The following is an 18191-nucleotide window of genomic DNA, read 5'->3' as shown; positions in this document are numbered from 1 at the left end:
CTCATTCCAGGTAGACCTAGCTTACCATTTTAATAGATGTATGGTCTTTCAATGCATGAATGCTTCATGGTTTATTTCACAATCCCCTATTGCTGGAATGTAGGTAATTTCCCATCTAGGGGGGACATTACTGGAGTATCCTGTACTTTTTAAAATTATTTGTTTATTTATTTGGCTGTGTTGGATTTTAGTTGCAACACACAGAATCTTTGATCTTCACTGCAGCATGCTAACTCTTAGTCATGCCAGGTGGATCCAGTTCCCTGACCAGGGATCAAACCTGGGCTCCCTACATTGGGAGTGCAGAGTCTTAGTCTTTGGAACACCAGGGGAGTCCTCTGTACTTTAACCTTTGTTGTGTTTATGAGTACTTCTGTAGGATATATTCCTAGATGTGGAGTATTTACATCAAAAGCAAAAGCTAAGATCATTTTAATTGTATTAGATAACTCCAGTTTTTTTACCCAAAATTTGCACTCCCACATAGAATGTATGAAAATCTTCCATATATTTGCCAAACTAATAGACCTGAAATATTTTGCAGCTTCCTAATTTGCATTATTTGCTTGGTAAAGGAATTTTATGGTGTTTTCATGAATTCACCTGTCATGCTTAAAAAGGTCTTTCCTATTTCAAAATCATATAAAAATGTTTACTATATCTTATGATATTTTTAATAATGTTTAATATTTAATATATTAGATCCATCTGGGTTTATTTTAATGTAAGAAATAAAGTAAGGATCCAGCTTTATTTGTTTCTAAATAGCTAGACTGTTGTCCCAACACCACTTACAGAATAATCTTTTTTCCCACAAGCATTGAAATGACATATCAAATTCTCGTGGATATTTGGTTCTCTTTATAAACTATATAATTGCATTGATCTATCTGCCTTTTCTTGCACTTCCTGCCCTAGAGTTTTTTAAATACTTTTATAATGGGAGATGACTTTTTGGTACGTTTTACTATCTATACACATAAGCTTCCACACACCATACCTGTCATCCCTCTTTACTTGTTTTAATTAACCTGGATATTTTTTTCATGGTTATTCTTTTATCATCTATATTCTTCCATATATTTAGTTTGGGATCATTTAGGTTTTCTCTCTACCCACCCCAGTCCCTAAAAAATACCCTGATGGTATTTTAATGAGATTGTCTTGAATTTACGGATGAATTCAAGGAGAAATGAAGTTGTCTTGGATAGAGACTTTCTATACTCATTAGAAAAGACCATGATGCCGGGAAAGATTGAGGGCAGGAGGAGAAGGTGCAACAGAAGACAAGATGGTTGGGTGGCATCATCAGTTCAGAGGACACAGGTCTGAGCAAACTCCAGGAGATAGTGAAGGATAGGGAAGCCTGGCGTGTTGCAGTCCATGGGGTCTCAGTTGGGCATGACTTAACAACAGAACAACAGCAACATACTGAAGCAAGCTACGTCTCTCCCTTCACACGTCTTCCTTTGATGTCCATTCATGAAGTCGTATGGCTTCTTTCACATAGATCCCATCAATGCTCAGTTTTAAAAGGGTTCTATTGGGAAATTGCCATTAAGGTCAAAGTGTGGAACACACTCAGTTTGGCATCAAAGATAGACCCTTAAGTGCTACAGAAACCACTCCATCCCATCTGCTCCCAACTCTGGCCTAAGCCAAGAGATAGCTTCCCTCTTTGAAGTGGGAATGGGTCCATCAATTAACCAGTGGCAATTGATGTCCCTGACCTGATCCCCAGTCCTGTGCTAGAAATACAGGACAGACTCCATCTTCAAACAGCTTTGATGCTGTCTAAAGAGACAAATGGCACTTAAGAATGACATTCCGTATTGATCTATGTGACATGGCCTGTGTTTTGATGGAAAATACAGGAGAAGAGGCCTGGAGCAGTCAGGAAAGATTTCAGGAAGAGGACAAAAACTGAACTGGGCCTTGGCCTGTGGTCACCTTTTGAAAAATAGTTCTCTGTTTAGGGGCGGCAGGTCTTGGTTGCAGCACACTGGCTTCTCTCCAGAGTGTGCAGGCTCAATAGGCATGGTGCACAGACCCCACAGTGCATGGGCTCAGTTGCCTAGTGACGTGTTGGCTCTTAGTTCCCTGACCAGGGATCAAACCCATGTCCTCAGCATTGGAAGGTGAATTCTTAACCGCTGGACCACCAGCGAAGTCCCTGAGGTTACCATTTAAACAAATAAAGAAGAGGAAGGAAGCACATTATAAGCAAGAAAATCACCCCACACCAACCATGAATCACACAGATACTGGGTTAGGCACGTGAAGAGGTTATGTGCTCAACAAATTGTTGTATGCATTCACTATAACCCAAGCTCTGTGTTTGGTGCTAGAAAAACAAGACGAGTAAGACTGACCCTGGCCTTGAGGAGCTTGTGAACAAGGGAGACAGACTCTTAGATAAGTAATTCAGCAGCTGTTGTGATAGAATTCTGTGGAGAGAATAGCAGAGACTCTTAATCTGGTGACTGCATCTCCTGGGCACCCATGGATGGGATTCAGTGAGTCTGTGAACTCCTGAAATTATGCAATGCTAAATTACTTGCATAACCAGAATACTCAGGTTAAGAACCACTGAGGTACAGTGCCACAAAATTCTTGGTTTCTGTGTTTTAATGGCCAGATAAAGACACCATTACAAATAGAAAGTAAATAATTCTGGTCTTCCCCCAACTTAGAAGTGTTTTAAGAGTTCAGAGGCTGTATTGTCTGTTATGAAAAATGCCCAGCTTTGGGACAGGCAATGAAGTGAAGTGTTAGTCATTCAGTCGTGTCTGACTCTTTGTGACCCCCAGGGACTGTAGCCCTCCAGGCTCCTCTGTCCATGGGATTCTCCAGGCAAAAATACTGGAGTGGGTTGCCATTACCTTCTCCAGGGGATCTTCCCAGCCCAGGGATCACACCTGAGACTCCTGCATTGCAGGCAGATTCTTTACTGTCTGAACCACCAGGGAAGCTCATGCAGGGCTGGGTTTGAATCCCAGCTCTACAGTTTAATAGCTGTATAACATTGAGTGAGTTCCATACACATGAAGACTTGATTTCCTCATCTCTAAAATAAGTTAATTACAGAATCCACTTCTCCCTCCTGCCTCACTGTGAGAGTGAGGTTAGCTAAGCTGTGTCAGTTACCTGGATCTGAGCAGGTCTTCACAGCCTGCCCCTTCCTTCTATTGTCACACTTCAGAGGAAGCTGGGCATTGTGGGCTGAGGTTATGAGAAGGAGGAATTTGAGCCAGGCCTAGAAGGGATGGAGAGGAGGAGGGGAAAGGAACCCACATTTCAGATCAGTGGACAGAGTAGATGAAAGGAAAAGAGCAAGAAAAGTCAACTCTTATGTTGCGAAGAATCAGTCCATTGCAGCCGGGTTGAACAGGTCTTAAATTCCAACCTAAACAGTTTGAGATTTCTCCTATAAACTACAGGAGCCACTGGAGGGTTTGGGACAAGGAAGTCAGTCCCATGTTGAGGTGGCTTTCGGCCCAGCCTTTGCTCATCCGTGAATTCCAAGATACCCAGGAAAACAAGTTTTAAAATAAAATTGTAGTGTGGACTAAGGCAATGCTTCTCACCTCAGGATCTTGTTAAATAGCAGATTCTGATTCACTGGATCATTGAGATTCTGCATTTCTAGCAAGCACTCAGGTGATGTTGATGTTGTTTATCCATGAACCTCACCTTGAGTAGCCAAGGGCTAACGTATTTTGGCTTGCTGTCTTTATTACTAAGTATTATTCTTGCAACACATGCTGACTGAGTGACTATTCTGTGTCAGGCACTGTGCGATGCCCTGAGTAGAAAGAGAAGAATCAGACATGAACTCTCTTTTCTAGAAGCTCACAGTCTAATCTTAGATGAGGCATAGCCCTAAGCAACTGTAATTCAAGATAGAGAGTAATAAATGCCATATTTTAGCTTCAGATAAAATACTGTGACAGTTTAGTGAAGAGAAAGATTGTTCCAGTTGAGGGGGAAATGCCTAGTGCTTAAAGAAATGAATAGAAGCTTCTTTTTCTTATTATTAAGCAATGAGTAAGAACCCAGACTTTAGAGTTAGATTTTAATCTTAACTCTACCTCTTACTAGACATGTGACTTCATTGATCTCTTAAACCTCAGTTTCCTCATCCATAGAATGAAATATAATAATAGCAATGCTTCTGGAAGGATTGGATGAAAGAATGTTTGTAAGCATAGTACCTAATAACTGGTTCTTCTTAGTTCATTATAAATGGTGGCTCTGGTGATTATTATTGTTTTCAGCATTTGCTTTAAAACTTAACATGGGTCTGTTTGGCCCTGAGGATATTGTATTTGTTGGACAATTTTGTGATCTCTTTCCAGGGTTAAGTGGCAAATGAAAATGGAAAAACCTCAAAGGGAATTTCCAAATCCAAGGAAACCTCCTTCTCAATGCTGAAAGAATTAGTAACTAGTATTTGACATTTTTTGTTTTGTTTTGTTTTTATTGGGCAAACTGTTTGCACTGGGAAGACTTGGCTTGGCTGAAGGTGTAGCCAAATGCTCCTAATAACAGCCCCATTGAAAGGGAGTTCCACTCTATTTACAAGCTGATCAAAATGGTTTTACCACCCACTGGCTCCCTTGAGGTCATCTGCTTGTGTGATGCTGACTGTGAAATAAGTCAAATCAAATTTATAATCCTAGAGACCCAGATTGTCAGAACTCAGAAGGATGTTACAAACCACCTAGCCCTGGGGGGACCAGACAAATGATGCTCTGCATCTGTCTATGCCTTGGTGCAATCCCCACCCGCTGGTCATTCCCTCAACCAGTATTTAATGAAGGAATATTACAGGGTTCATAGTAAAAGAATAAGGTACATCAGGGGACCACAGACACATCAGGAACTAACAAAGGAGGCTGCTGGGTTTAACAACAAAAGGTCTCATTTCAACCCCCCTCCCCACCTTACCTGTAGAGAGCCTTGAACAAGCGCTGCCTTCTAGTTACAGCTCTATTTCTTCATCTGGAAAGTATGGATAATCCCACTTTGCTCAAAGAACTGTCATGTGGATTATATTTAAATGGAACATTTAAAAAGTGTCTTTTGGTTCATTTTTTCGTCTTTTAAGTAATATTCATTGGATTTTTCCCAATTACAAAAGTAATTCATGTTTATGGAGAAAATGTTAGAAAACACCAAAATGCCCAGAAAATAAAAATTCACCCATAATTTCAACACCAAAGGATAAACACAGTTGATGTCTCCTTTCATGTCTATTTTTCCAGGCCTTTTTACACATCAGCATGTGTATTTTGTTTCCCCATGAATTGTATTGAAAGTGATTAACAGCCTCTGTAAGGGCTTCCTGGACTCATACTCAAACTCTGCCCCCATTAGCTCTGTGACTTGGAGCTAGTTCCGTCCCCTCAAGTGTAATAGTCATGGCCTCCAGTGAGTGCCCTTAGGTTGGACCCTCAGACACCAAGGAGTCCAAGTGGGCAGAATGGCGCCCCCTAGAGCCAGACAGGGTGCAGTCACGCTGAGCTGTCCTAGCAACAGAGCTGGGTGACGAAGTTAAAAAGGGTGTAAAGATGGTTAGGCGTGTGGCCAGTGACTGACACAGAATTTGTTGTTGTTGTTGTTTAGTCCCTCTGTCACGTCCAACTCCTTTGTGACCCCATGGCCTGTAGCCCGTCAGGCTCCTCTGTCCCTGGGATTTCCCAGGCAGAATGCTAGAGTGGGTTGCCATTTCCTTCCCCAGGGGATCTTCATAGGAGCTAGTATTCCAGAAACAAACCTTGTGGTTTTGAAGAGTGGGGATTCACTGTTCAGATTCATTGAATAGCACTTTAAGGATGACCCACCCGGACCATGGTCCAGCCAAGAAGAACTTCTCCTTGTGCTGATCCTGCTTCACTTTAGCTTTTGGAACCTTGTACTTCATCCCTCTAAGTCACCCTTCAGCAGGCAAAGCCCATGTGATATGAGTGGGCTCACTGCACCATCTGTTTGCTGCTTTATCCCTTTCCTCTCAAGTTCTACCTCTTACTTGCCCCACCCAGATGTGAAGCTTTCAACCCCTCCCAGCCCTTTCAGAAGTGCTGTCTCATTTGATCTCTTTAAAAAACCTCAGTAAGAGACTAGCAAGAGGCACCCTAATGGAGCCATGAGGCCTCCTGCAAGTGGTTTCCCAGAGCTGTGCTCACACTGCTCAAAATGACTACAGATCTGAGTGATGTGCAAGATGGCTTGAGATGCGAGCCAGAGATGGCACCAAAAAACTGACTCACATATTCAGTCAGTCAATCAGTAAACAAATACTTATTTAGCACTATTATGTGCCAGCGGCTGGGTTCTCTAGTGAGGAAATATTCCCTGTTCACTTCTCTTTCCATCCTTCAGGTCCTCAAAGAGGAATGAATGCCCCTCAGTTTAAGGCCAGCAAGTCTTCAACACCCGAGCTAATGTCCTTCTTTGAAAAAGAGAGAGGAGGCTCAGACACACTACACTATGGAGCCATCCAGAGCTACTAATAACGTTTTGTCTTCATCTTCTTTTTCTCTGCCATTGCATTGCTTATAGCAAATAATGCAGGTTTTTAAACAGTAATAAAAAGCTTTCTTTAAAAAAAAAATTTTAGATACCAAAAGTGAGTTGATTTAGAGAAAAACATTAAGTAATGGGTGGTCCAAGGAGTAGAGTGACTGATGCTTAGGAAGCTCTAGACTTGAGATCGGTGAGGCTTAAACCTTTGAGGGCTGCTGACCACATCAAGCCCATGATAGCTATGGATTCTCCCCCAGAAAATTGCATGAATATCACACACAGTTTCATCAAGTTCCAGAACCACCTGGAGCCCTATCCCTGGGCCTGTGCTGGGAAGAGCAGCAGGGTGAGAGTCCTGACACCTGCTCTACACAGGAGATCTCGTCGTCTTCTCCATTCCCTTCATCTTGATAGCAGGAGTCCTGGCAGCAACAGCAGCATTGGCAATAGTAATAGCAATTGTGCTTGCCGCAGTCAAATAGCTGTACTTATTGAGTACTTTTAACATGCCAAGCATTTACCAAGCCTAAGCTCAACTCCTCCATTCAGAAAAGAATTATCACCATTCCTGTTTCCCAAGAAACAGAACTCAAGCAGCTTCTCCAAGTTCACTCAGCTAAGAAGTCAGGGTCTTGAACCCAGGTGTACCTGCCTGTGTTAGCTGAACAGGTCCTTAATCACTGAGCTCCACTGTCTCGATAAATGTTGTTTTGGATCAAGTGAAGGACACTTGAACAGGTTCTGGCTCTCGTACTGCCATTCACCAGCCAAGTGACCTTGTAAAAGTCACTCACCCTAACTGACCTTCCCTTAAGGAAGAAGGTTTCTCGGTTCTGCCAAGCCATGATGCTAAGACTCAAGGCTAAGGCACATGGGAACATTTCATGGGCAGGAGATGTGGAGCCTGGCTCAAGGACATGCACTGAGAGCTGGTAACCCTGGCAAAGAGCAGACACCAGCCTTACTTCCAGCAGACAGAGCAAGCTTCCAGGAACCTACGTTTCCCATTGATAATTGCCCCCTCTTTTAGCATCTTCATGCTCGTTGCTCAGTTGTGGCTGACTCTTTGCAACCCCATGGACTATAGCCTACCAGTTCCTCTGCCCAAGGGCTTTTCCAAGAAAGAATACTGGAGTGGGTTGCCCTTTGCTTCTCCAGGGGATTTTCCAAATGACCCAGGGCTGGAACCTACGTCTCCTGTGTCTCCCGCATTGCAGGCAGATTCTTTATCCACTGAGCCATCAGGGAAGCCCCTTGGCATCTTCACTGGCGCCCAAAGGTCTGTTTTTGTGCCCAGAGAAAAAAGGATTCCTGTCACCAACATGCTTTCATGCCCAAGGAGGCTTGGCACCTTCGCTAATTAATGAGGGCTCTTGGCTCCCACCAGGGCATGCTGGTGTTGCACACAGAGCCCCTAATCCCGATGGCTACTGTGCTGCTGGCAGGAGACAGAGGAAGGAAGGGGCCGAAATATGTGTGGAATCCAAGGCGCGTGGCAGTCCAGTCCCTGACCCGCACTGCCCCTCTGTGGTGGGTCTGGAGAAGCAGGGATGGGCAGGGCTTCTAGCGCTGGCCTCATAGAGACTGTGAATGATACGGCTGGACAGGACTTGGATCAAACCACTCAACTAAAGGAGGGAAACTACGTCAAGTGGTTAGGTACTGAACCTGAAACGAACATAATATTGTCCATCAACTCTATTTCAGTAAAATAAATAAATACATTTTTCAAGGAGGGAAACTGAGGCCCAGAAAGGGAAAGCAACTGACCCAAAATGATACATCAAGTTAACAAACATCGATTTCCTGTAATTAGATTTCTAGCCCAATGAGTGGTTTATAGGAATAATTACCATTTGGTTAATTAGCATTAATGCAGAGTTGATTTAGGTGGCAGGAACCTGGCACCCAGCATGCTAATAAGAGCTTTACATGTTTTATCTTGTTTAATCCTCAAAACAACCCAGGGAAGGTGATACTCTTATTAGACCCATTTTACTGATGAGGAAACTGAAGAAGCTTAGGGATAGTATGAAGCTTGCCCAAGGTCATGGGTCTGGTGAGAGAACCAGGATTCCATCCCAAGAGTCAGAATCTAATGAGAAAAGGGCCAGAAATCACTGAGGGCTTGCTCAAGGTGAGAGAGCCATTCTGGTCTGCTGGAGGACAAAATAAAGGAAAATGCAAATGGAACAAGAGGGTGGGCAAGGTCATTATTCAGCTCCCAGATACACGAGGATTCAAAACTGACCACACCACAAAGTTGTGGAGATGTGGGGAAAACATCACACTCATTACACAGTCAATGGGATAGTAAATTGATACAGCCAGTCAGAAGGCGGTTTGGCTAGCTGTCAGGAGTTAAATGGGGAACCTACCCAGTGATTCCTCATGAAGAATGTTATCCTGCAGAAACCCTCAAGTGTGCAAAAACACAAGATGCACAAGGCTTTTCATTACTGCAGTTTGTAATAGCCCGAAATTGAAAATTACCTATTTGACTACTATCAGGAAAGAGTTAAGTGAACTACTATATATCCAGATAGCAGGATGTAATGTTATGACATGAGGAAATGTCTTTTATATATTCTAAGTGAAGAAATAAATTTGGGGAAAGGTATATGTATGACCCCATTTTAAAAATCCATCTGAAAGGATAAAAACAGAACTGTTAACTCTGGTCCCATCTACTTGAGAAGAAATTTTCACTCTATGCTACCGCTGCTGCTGCTGCTAAGTCACTTCAGTTGTGTCCGACTCTGTGCGACCCCATAGACAAGAGCCCACCAGGCTCCGCCATAGATTTTTTTGGAGTGTGTAATTTAGCAGGTGTCACTTTTTAAATATGACAGGTTTTTTAAGTAGAAGTTTAAGTAATTTATAATATTTGTTACTTTCAGGTATATAACAAGGTGATTTGTTTATATCTATATATATATAGGGATATATTCTTTCTCAATTCTGTTACATATAGTTTATTACAATCTATTGAAGATAGTTTCCTGTGCTATACAGTAAATCCTTGTTGTTTATTTATTTTATATATGGTAGTGTGGATCTGTAAGTCCCCTACGCACAAAGCATCCCTGCCCTGCTTCCCATTTAGTAACCGTAAGTTTGTTTTCTGTGTCTATGAGTCTGTTTCGTAAATAAGCTCATTTGTGTTATCACTTTATTTGGCTGCTCTGGGTCTTAGTTGTGGCATGCAGGCGCTTTAGTTGCAGCATGTGGGATCCAACTCCCTGACCTGTGGTCAGACCCGGGCCCGCTGCATTCACAGTGCAGAGTCTTAACCACCGTATCACCAACAAAGTCCCATTTGTGTCATATTTTAGATTCCACATGTAAGTGACACCATCTGGTGTTTGTCTTTCTCATTTTGACTTATTTCACTTAATATGACCGTCTCTAGGTCCATTCATGTTGCTGCAAATGGCATCATTTCATTTTTTTAGTGACTGAGCAATATTCCTCTGTGTGTGTGTGTGTGTGTGTGTGTGTGTGTGCAAGTGCATGTGTGCCCGCCACATTTTCTTCATCCGTTCATCTGGCGATGGACACTTGAGTTGCTTCCATGTCTTGACTAATGTAAACAGTGCTGCTGTGAACATTGGAGTGCAGGTATCTTTTTGAATTAGAGTTTTCATCTTTTCCAGATATGTGCCTAGAAATAGGATTGCTGAATCATATGGAAACTCTATTTTTAGCTTTGTGAAGATATGTGTATTGTGTGTGAGTCGCTCAGTCGCGTCCAACTCTTTGGGGCCTCTGGACTATAGCCCACCAATCTCCTCTGTCCATGGGATTTCCCAAGCAAGAATACTGGAGTGGATTACCATTCCCTTCTCCAGAGGATCTTCCTGACCCCAGAATCAAACCTGGGTCTCCTGCATTGCAGGCAGATTCTTTACCATCTGAGCCACCGGGGAAACCCTCTTTTTAAGGATGTGAGGTTTTTTTAATAGTCTTAATTTTTTAGAGCAGTTCTAGGTTCACGTCCAAATTGACAGGAAGGTACTGTGGTGAACCTATATTGACACATAATCACCCGAAGTCCACAGTTTACATTAGGGATCAATCTTAGTGTTGTACAGTTTATGGGTTTGGACAAATGTATAATGACATATATCAACCAATATAGTATCATACCAAAAATTTCACTGCCCTAAAAATTCTCTGTGCTCCCCCTATTCATTCTCCATTGTGTCACTTTTATAATAAAAATATAAAATATTAATAAAATGTAATAAAAATATTCTTTTCCTGCAATGGAAAAGAGATAAAGATATGATTTCTGCCCAGAAGGAGTTTACAGTCTGGGTGGTAAACAAGGACTTAGTCAGCCCTGGGATGGCTCAGCAACATTAACAGACAAACAATAAAATAACAGAATAAGATCTGATTGTATATGTTCTGAGGGGTACAGAATAAAGGAGTCACTCTGAGTCGGGCAGGGTTAATCAGCAGAGTTCCTGGAGGATGGCAATGAATGGGCAGGGATATAATGTATATTTGGAAAATGGCCACCATTTATCAATTTTCAAGGTGCCAGACCCCATATCAAGTATTTTCACATGGATATTTTCATGTATTCAGAATAATCCTATGAAGCAGATGTTATCCCCAATTTATGGATAAGAAAATTTAGCCTGAGAGAGCCAATTAACTTTTCAAAAGTCAAACAGCCAATACTCCAAAAAAAGGGATGCAAAACCAGGCCTCTGTGATCCCAAACTCTGAGCTCAATTCACCAGGCCACATTGCCTAAATTGGCTAAAGGCAAAGAATGACCTTCTTCTCAGAGGAACAGGCATCTCAGGGAGCCCAAGCTCAAACTGTGGCTGTAAGTGAACGCCATGAGAAAGTCAACATCATCCCCCTTCCCTTTGGCTGAGCACATCTCAGCCCACTGGTCCTTGGAGAGTGCTTTGTGAAAAATAAAGACAAACTTCCAGCCCATCTTTATCCCTAACAAGGTGCTTTCAGTGTGATGCAGGTGAAGAAGAACCTAGGGAGAAATGCCGTATGGCACAGAAGGAGAGAATGGCATCTATGCCCCTATCATAATGCTGTGTGTGTTCCGGTGCAATGAACTGCCTCCTCAGAAGCCTGTGGACTGCCACAGGACAGAAACACCCCTAATTGTATCCCCACAGGTTGGCCTCATGCCTGACACTTAGCAGAGCTCCATATTTGTGGAATGAATGAATGAACAAATGAAAGAATGAATGTATAAATATGTAAAAAGCTACCACTCATATGCTGGTGTCCTGATCCATAATATGGGACCAACCATAGTCCCTTCATCTAGAGACTGTTGTGATCATTAAACAGGTGAATGGGGTAAAGGGTTAGTGCAGGATGTGCCTAAAGCACACACAATGTGACTGATGGTTCTGATGAATATTAGCTATTAGTATTATTGTAATTCGTGTATCCTTTAAAAGCTGGTCTTTCAGGATACACCCCCTTTAGGCCATTTTACTACCATCTTCAACAGGGTTGGCAAGCAGAGTTACAAGTCTGTTTTCAGCAAGGATGCTCTCCTGCTCTGGACCCTCCCCGCCTTTGCCACAGTTGTCTGTGCCCTCCCCCTAGCTCAGTCCCAGGCCTTAACATGTCCTCATGGATGATGTGCCTACGTGTGCACATGCTCACCAACATTTACCCTCCAGAATAAAGCGCAAGGTTTCCAACTGTTAGCTCCCTCTCTCCACTTCCCAGATTTATTCTCCAGTTTCCCATTTTTGTCAAGACCATTTTAACTATTTCCTTTAGACTCTGTGACAGAGACAAGACCATCTGCATGGGCAGAAAGAACTCGCCCCATCATGGATACTAGGTGTCCAGTTCAGTTCAGTTCAGTCGCTCAGTTGTGTCCGACTGTTTGCGACCCCATGAATCGCAGCCCACCAGGCCTCCCTGTCCATCACCAAATCCCAGAGTTCACTCAAACTCATGTCCATCGAGTTGGTGATGCCATCCAGCCATCTCATCCTCTGTCGTCCCCTTCTCCTCCTGCCCCCAATCCCTCCCAGCATCACAGTCTTTTCCAATGAGTCAACTCTTCGCATGAGGTGGCCAAAGTACTGGAGTTTCAGCTTTAGCATCAGTCCTTCCAAAGAACACCTAGGACTGATCTCCTTTAGAATGGACTGGTTGGATCTCCTTGCAGTCCAAGGGACTCTCAAGAGTCTTCTCCAACACCATAGTTCAAAAGCATCAATTCTTCAGCGCTCAGCTTTCTTCACAGTCCAACTCTCACATCCATACATGACTACTGGAAAAACCATAGCCTTGACTAGATGGACCTTTGTTGGCAAAGTAATGTCTCTGCTTTTGAATATGCTATCTAGGTTGGTCATAACTTTCCTTCCAAGGAGTAAGCATCTTTTAATTTCATGGCTGTAATCACCATCTACAGTGATTTTGGAGGCCAAAAAAATAAAGTCTGACACTGTTTCCACTGTTTCCCCATCTATCTTCCATGAAGTGATGGGACCAGATGCCATGATCTTCGTTTTCTGAACGTTGAGCTTTAAGCCAACTTTTTCGCTCTCCTCTTTCGCTTTCATCAAGAGGCTTTTTAGTTTCTCTTCACTTTCTGCCATAAGGGCGGTGTTATCTGCATATCTGAGGTCCACACGTCATATTTGCATTTCCACTGGAGCCTTCTATCCAAAGGATAATCCTGGACAGTCAGTTCAGTCGCTCAGTCGTGTTCAACTCTTTGCGATCCCATGGACTGCAGCATCCCAGGCTTCCCTATCATCACCAACTCTCAGAGCTTGCTCAATCTCACATCCATCGAGTCGGTGATGCCAACACTGGGACAAAAACCCAACGGTGCAGACCTTTTCACGAATCAGACCACGAGGTGGCGCCCTCATTGGCCTCACCTAGCCCTAACCCAGAGTTGAGAAGTCAGCATACTTATAGTTAACACTAGATGGCACTAGTGGTAAAGAACCCGCCTGCCAATGTAGGAGACTTAGCCGACTCGGGCTTGATCCCTGGGTCGGGGAAGATCCCCTGGAGGATGGCATGGCAACCCACCCTAGTGTTCTTGCCTGGAGAATCGTATGGACAGAGGAGCCTGGTGAGCTACAAGTCCATAGGCTCACAGAGAGTCAGCCACGACTGAAGCAGCTTGGCGCGCATGCAACAAGTATGGATAACCTTTCCAAGTTTAATCCCTCTCTGACTTAACCCTGCAGCAGGAACCCTGGCCAGCCACCATCCCCCTATCGCCAAGCAGAGAATCAGGAGGCTCCCTGTAACAACAAGCCAGAGCTCAATAATCAAGAAGGTCAAGTACTGCAGGGGGGAAACTCAAGTGCAATCCAAAGTTGGGATTCTTATGGCATCTATGCAACAACTGTGGGATCTTCAGCCACTTTCTGGGTCTCAGTGTCTCCATGGATCAAGTGAGGAAGTTGGATTCCGAGATTTGCTAAGATTTCTCCCACTCATACGCTCTTCTTTCAAATGGATGAAAAGGTGATCCCAAAGACCAGGCTCTTAGGAAGCTCACAGGGTAACAGGGGAGGTTAGACAGGAATACGGAAGTCACTGTGCTACAGGTGGAGTGGCTGGTTTAGGGACATGGTTTGAAGTTACAGAATGTTCTGTGAAGTATAACTGCATTTTTAAAACATTTACATATGTATATACAACAAATATATTCATTTACATATGTATATGTATCTACAACATTTACATGTACATATGCAAACATTTACGTATGTATTTACGTGTATAGTATATACAACAGGAAAAAAATCTGGAAGTTTATATACCAAAATGTGGTATCTCTACATTGTTGGTTTATTTGTGCTTTTAAAATATTTCTTCTTTTCTTTTTGCTTTCTAATAGCTTCTCATTTTTCCACAAAGGGAAATTAAGAGCATTCAAAACAAACAAACAAAAATGTTTCATATTCAAACAGAATTGAGTTTAAATCCCAGCTATATTACAAACATGTTATGTGGCCTGGGGCAAGTTATTTAACCTCTCCAAGTCTCAGTTGTCTTGTATTTTAAATGGAAATAGTTTTGAACTTAATTTTGCATTAAATGTTTTTGGACCTCGATTCAGACGCGTGAGTTAGTCATGTTTCTCAGTTATCAGCACCCCATCATCATAGGTCTAAGTCTGGCGTCTCTCTTATTTTATTGATTCATTTCCTTTTTTTCCTATCCCCTATTCCCCTTTCCCTCTGCCTCACCCACAGACACCCATTTTGCATTTGATATGTATTTTTTAACTTGAAAGTGTTTTTGCAAATGAGTTTGGTTGTTTGGTGTGTTACTTAAAAGATGTTATGTTATAAAGCTCATTCTGTTTCCTACTTTGTGTTGTTGTTGTTACAAAGAACAAGGTATTTGAGATCTTTCCATATTGCTATTTGGACTTTTAGGTACTGCGTAATTGCTCTGCTATGCATGTCCAAACTCTACTTTTCCATAATTCCCAGTGAGGGGCACCCAAGTGTTTTCCAACTCTGTCACCATAAACACCATAAACATCATCACCCTGAGCATAGTCACACATGGCCCCTGATGACCTGTGTGAAAATTCTTTCAGATCCCTGCCCTGGAGCAAAATTGCTGGGTCAGGAGGTATCTGTATACTTAATGGGATCAGGTCTTCACAGCCTGTATCCGCCACCAGCAGACTCCCCATGTTTCCACACCCCTGTCTGCACTTGGCACTATCAAGCTTTCTAATTTTTGCCAGTGTAACAAATATGTTCTCTCACTTTGTGGCTCTCACTGTATTTGACTGCCTAATATTTTGAGCACCTTGGCATATGCTCATTAGCCCTCAAGTTTTCTATTTTGTAAATTGCCTGTTCCTTTTCTTTGCCCACGTTTCTACTAGGAATGCTTTTTCTTGTTGACTTTCAGGAGTCCTAATATACTCTAAATACCAATCTCTTGACAGTCTTCAGTTCAGTTCAGTCACTCAGTCGTGTCCGACTCTTTGCGACCCCATGAATTGCAGCACGCCAGGCCTCCCTGTCCATCACCAACTCCCGGAGTGCACTCAGATTCACATCCATCGACTCCGTGATGCCATCCAGCCATCTCATCCTCGGTCGTCCCCTTCTCCTCCTGCCCCCAATCCCTCCCAGCATCACAGTCTTTTCCAATGAGTCAACTCTTCGCATGAGGTGGCCAAAGTACGGGAGTTTCAGCTTTAGCATCATTCCTTCCAAAGAAATCCCAGGGCTGATCGCCTTCAGAATGGACTGGTTGGATCTCCTTGCAGTCCAAGGGACTCTCAAGAGTCTTCTCCAACACCACAGTTCAAAAGCATCAATTCTTCAGCGCTCAGCTTTCTTCACAGTCCAACTCTCACATCCACACATGACTACTGGAAAAACCATAGCCTTGACTAGATGGACCTTAGTCTTAAGACATTGTAAATATCTTCTCCGACTCTTGCCCCATAGTTTATCTTTTTGAAATGTTAAGTCGTTTTTCTTCACCTCTCCATCGAAGACTGTCGTTTACCTTGTCTTCTTTTACCTTATAAAGGTTTCACCTTTAGGTCTTTAACACATCTCATATTTCATAGCATTCTGTGAAGGATAAAATAGGTGAAGAACCAACACAGTGCCGTTCCAACAGCTGTACAAGAGCTGTGTGTGGTTATTATTATCATTCACGAAGAAAGTGGTAAGCGCTGTCCTAAGAACGTTATAAATGCAGTTGTTTGAATCCTGTTTAGCTAAATCAGGAAAGATTTTATGGGCGAAGGTGAAGAGATGGAGGTTGGACTTTAAAAAAGCATGTAGGAGTCATGTGTTTTGAGATGGAAAGGCAGTATTCCGGGCAGAGGAACTGGCCTGGGTAAAGGAGGCAGGAGACAGGAATACCACCGGTTGACAGTTGTGGGCAAATCACGCTGAAGAGAGGGTCTGATTGCTCACCGATTGTTTGTCTTTCTGCCCGTGCCCCCACCCCTCCCCTTCCCCCTGCAGGCTCCCTGTTCTCCACCCTGAAGGCCCCTGACGCCGTGTTCAAGGTGGTCTTCTGGCTGGGCTACTTCAACAGCTGCCTCAACCCCATCATCTACCCGTGCTCCAGCAAGGAGTTCAAGCGCGCCTTCGTGCGCATCCTCGGGTGCCAGTGCCGCGGCCGCCGCCGCCGCCGCCGTCGGCGGCGCCTGGGCGGCTGCGGCTACACCTACCGGCCGTGGACGCGCGGCGGCTCGCTGGAGCGCTCGCAGTCGCGCAAGGACTCGCTGGACGACAGCGGCAGCTGCCTGAGCGGCAGCCAGCGGACCCTGCCCTCGGCCTCGCCGAGCCCCGGCTACCTGGGCCGCGGCGCGCCGCCGCCCGTCGAGCTGTGCGCCTTCCCGGAGTGGAAGGCGCCCGGCGCCCTCCTGAGCCTGCCCGCGCCCGAGCCCCCGGGCCGCCGCGGCCGCCGCGACTCGGGTCCGCTCTTCACCTTCAAGCTCCTTGCCGAGCCCGAGAGCCCCGGGACTGACGGGGACGCCGGCCACGAGGCCGCAGCCGACGTGGCCAACGGGCAGCCCGGCTTCAAAAGCAACATGCCCCTGGCGCCCGGGCAGTTTTAGGGTCCCCGCGCACCGCTTCCTTTCCCTGGGGAGCCCATCATCGTGGGGGGAGGGCGGGCGGCAGGGGAAGGGGAGTGTCGGCGCCCGGTAGACTCGGGGCCCCACCGGGAAACGGGGGGAGGGGGGCGGGAAGAGGGGCAGCTGCTTTTCTGGCAGGGGCATGGGTGCCAGGTACAGCGCGGAGAGCTGGGCCGAGCATGCTGAGAGCCTGGGGGACCCGACGCCGGCCGGGATTTCCGTCTCTCTCTGTATATATCTAAACGAGTCCCTCTGTACATGTATTTAACTGTGGGGTCACGTGCGTGTGTCTGTACGATGTGCGTGTATTGCGTGTGTGCGTGTGTGGGGCCGCCCGCGAGGGGCGCAGAGCGAGTGTGCGTGCGCCCAGGAGGCGCTGGGGCGCTGTCTGTCTCCTGATTTCTTACCTCTCAAGCCCCTCCTGTACTTCCCTGAAGGGTGTCACTTTGGCGGGGTTGGAAACAAAAGTTGGACATTAAAGGTCATTTCTCCTGTGCAGCTTTGAGTGGTTTGTGAATGCAGTGACGGGTAGGCTCTTGACTTTCGTTTACCTTCGCGTTCAGGTATGCCGCTCTCTCCTGCCGACCCTATGGGTAATGGCTGTACTGGCCCTGGCTTGGCCCGGGTTTGTGCCTTTGCTATTCCTGCCTTTAAGGGCTGCACTAATCTAACCCTGCGGCTGAAAGTGACCCCTGGACTTGTCCCATAAATCCCGCTTGTCTCCTTTTGACCCTTAGCAGTTGTAAATCCTCCTGCCGTGGGCAATGCCTGCCCTGGTCCAGATCCCCAGGACCCCAATCCTAGCTGGGGCTACCTAGGTGGGCCTGTCACCTGTGAGGGCTTGGGTCCCTTACTTCCTCCAACATCTTTGGACAAAACACTGCATTGTTCGCCTGTGCCCATGGAACTGGAAAAAGAAAGCCAGACTGCAGAAATTTTTGGACAAGATAAGGATCCATGTGTGGATACAACACATGTGGGTGTAAGAACTTTCCTAAGCTCTGCTAGCTGAAGAGCCTGCCTGGAAAAGAATCACTGAGGAAAGATTTGCGGAGAG

The 18191-nt window shown here is 44.9% G+C and overlaps 1 protein-coding gene across 1 annotated transcript in view; it reads left to right on the top strand.

Moving 5' to 3' along the window:
• The window catches only part of ADRA1B (adrenoceptor alpha 1B), a 61488-nt gene extending 43860 nt beyond the window's left edge, over positions 1 to 17628 (top strand). Inside the window, exon 2 of the mRNA XM_013965499.2 lies at positions 16518 to 17628. Within this exon, the coding sequence (XP_013820953.2) occupies positions 16518 to 17116 (599 nt within the window). The 3' untranslated portion in view covers positions 17117 to 17628. The remainder of the gene's footprint in view (positions 1 to 16517) is intronic.

This window comes from Capra hircus, chromosome 7 (assembly GCF_001704415.2).
Source record: "Capra hircus breed San Clemente chromosome 7, ASM170441v1, whole genome shotgun sequence".
NCBI lineage: Eukaryota > Metazoa > Chordata > Mammalia > Artiodactyla > Bovidae > Capra > Capra hircus.
Note: the sequence above shows the minus strand (reverse complement) of the source record. Positions and strands in the feature narration are given on the sequence as shown.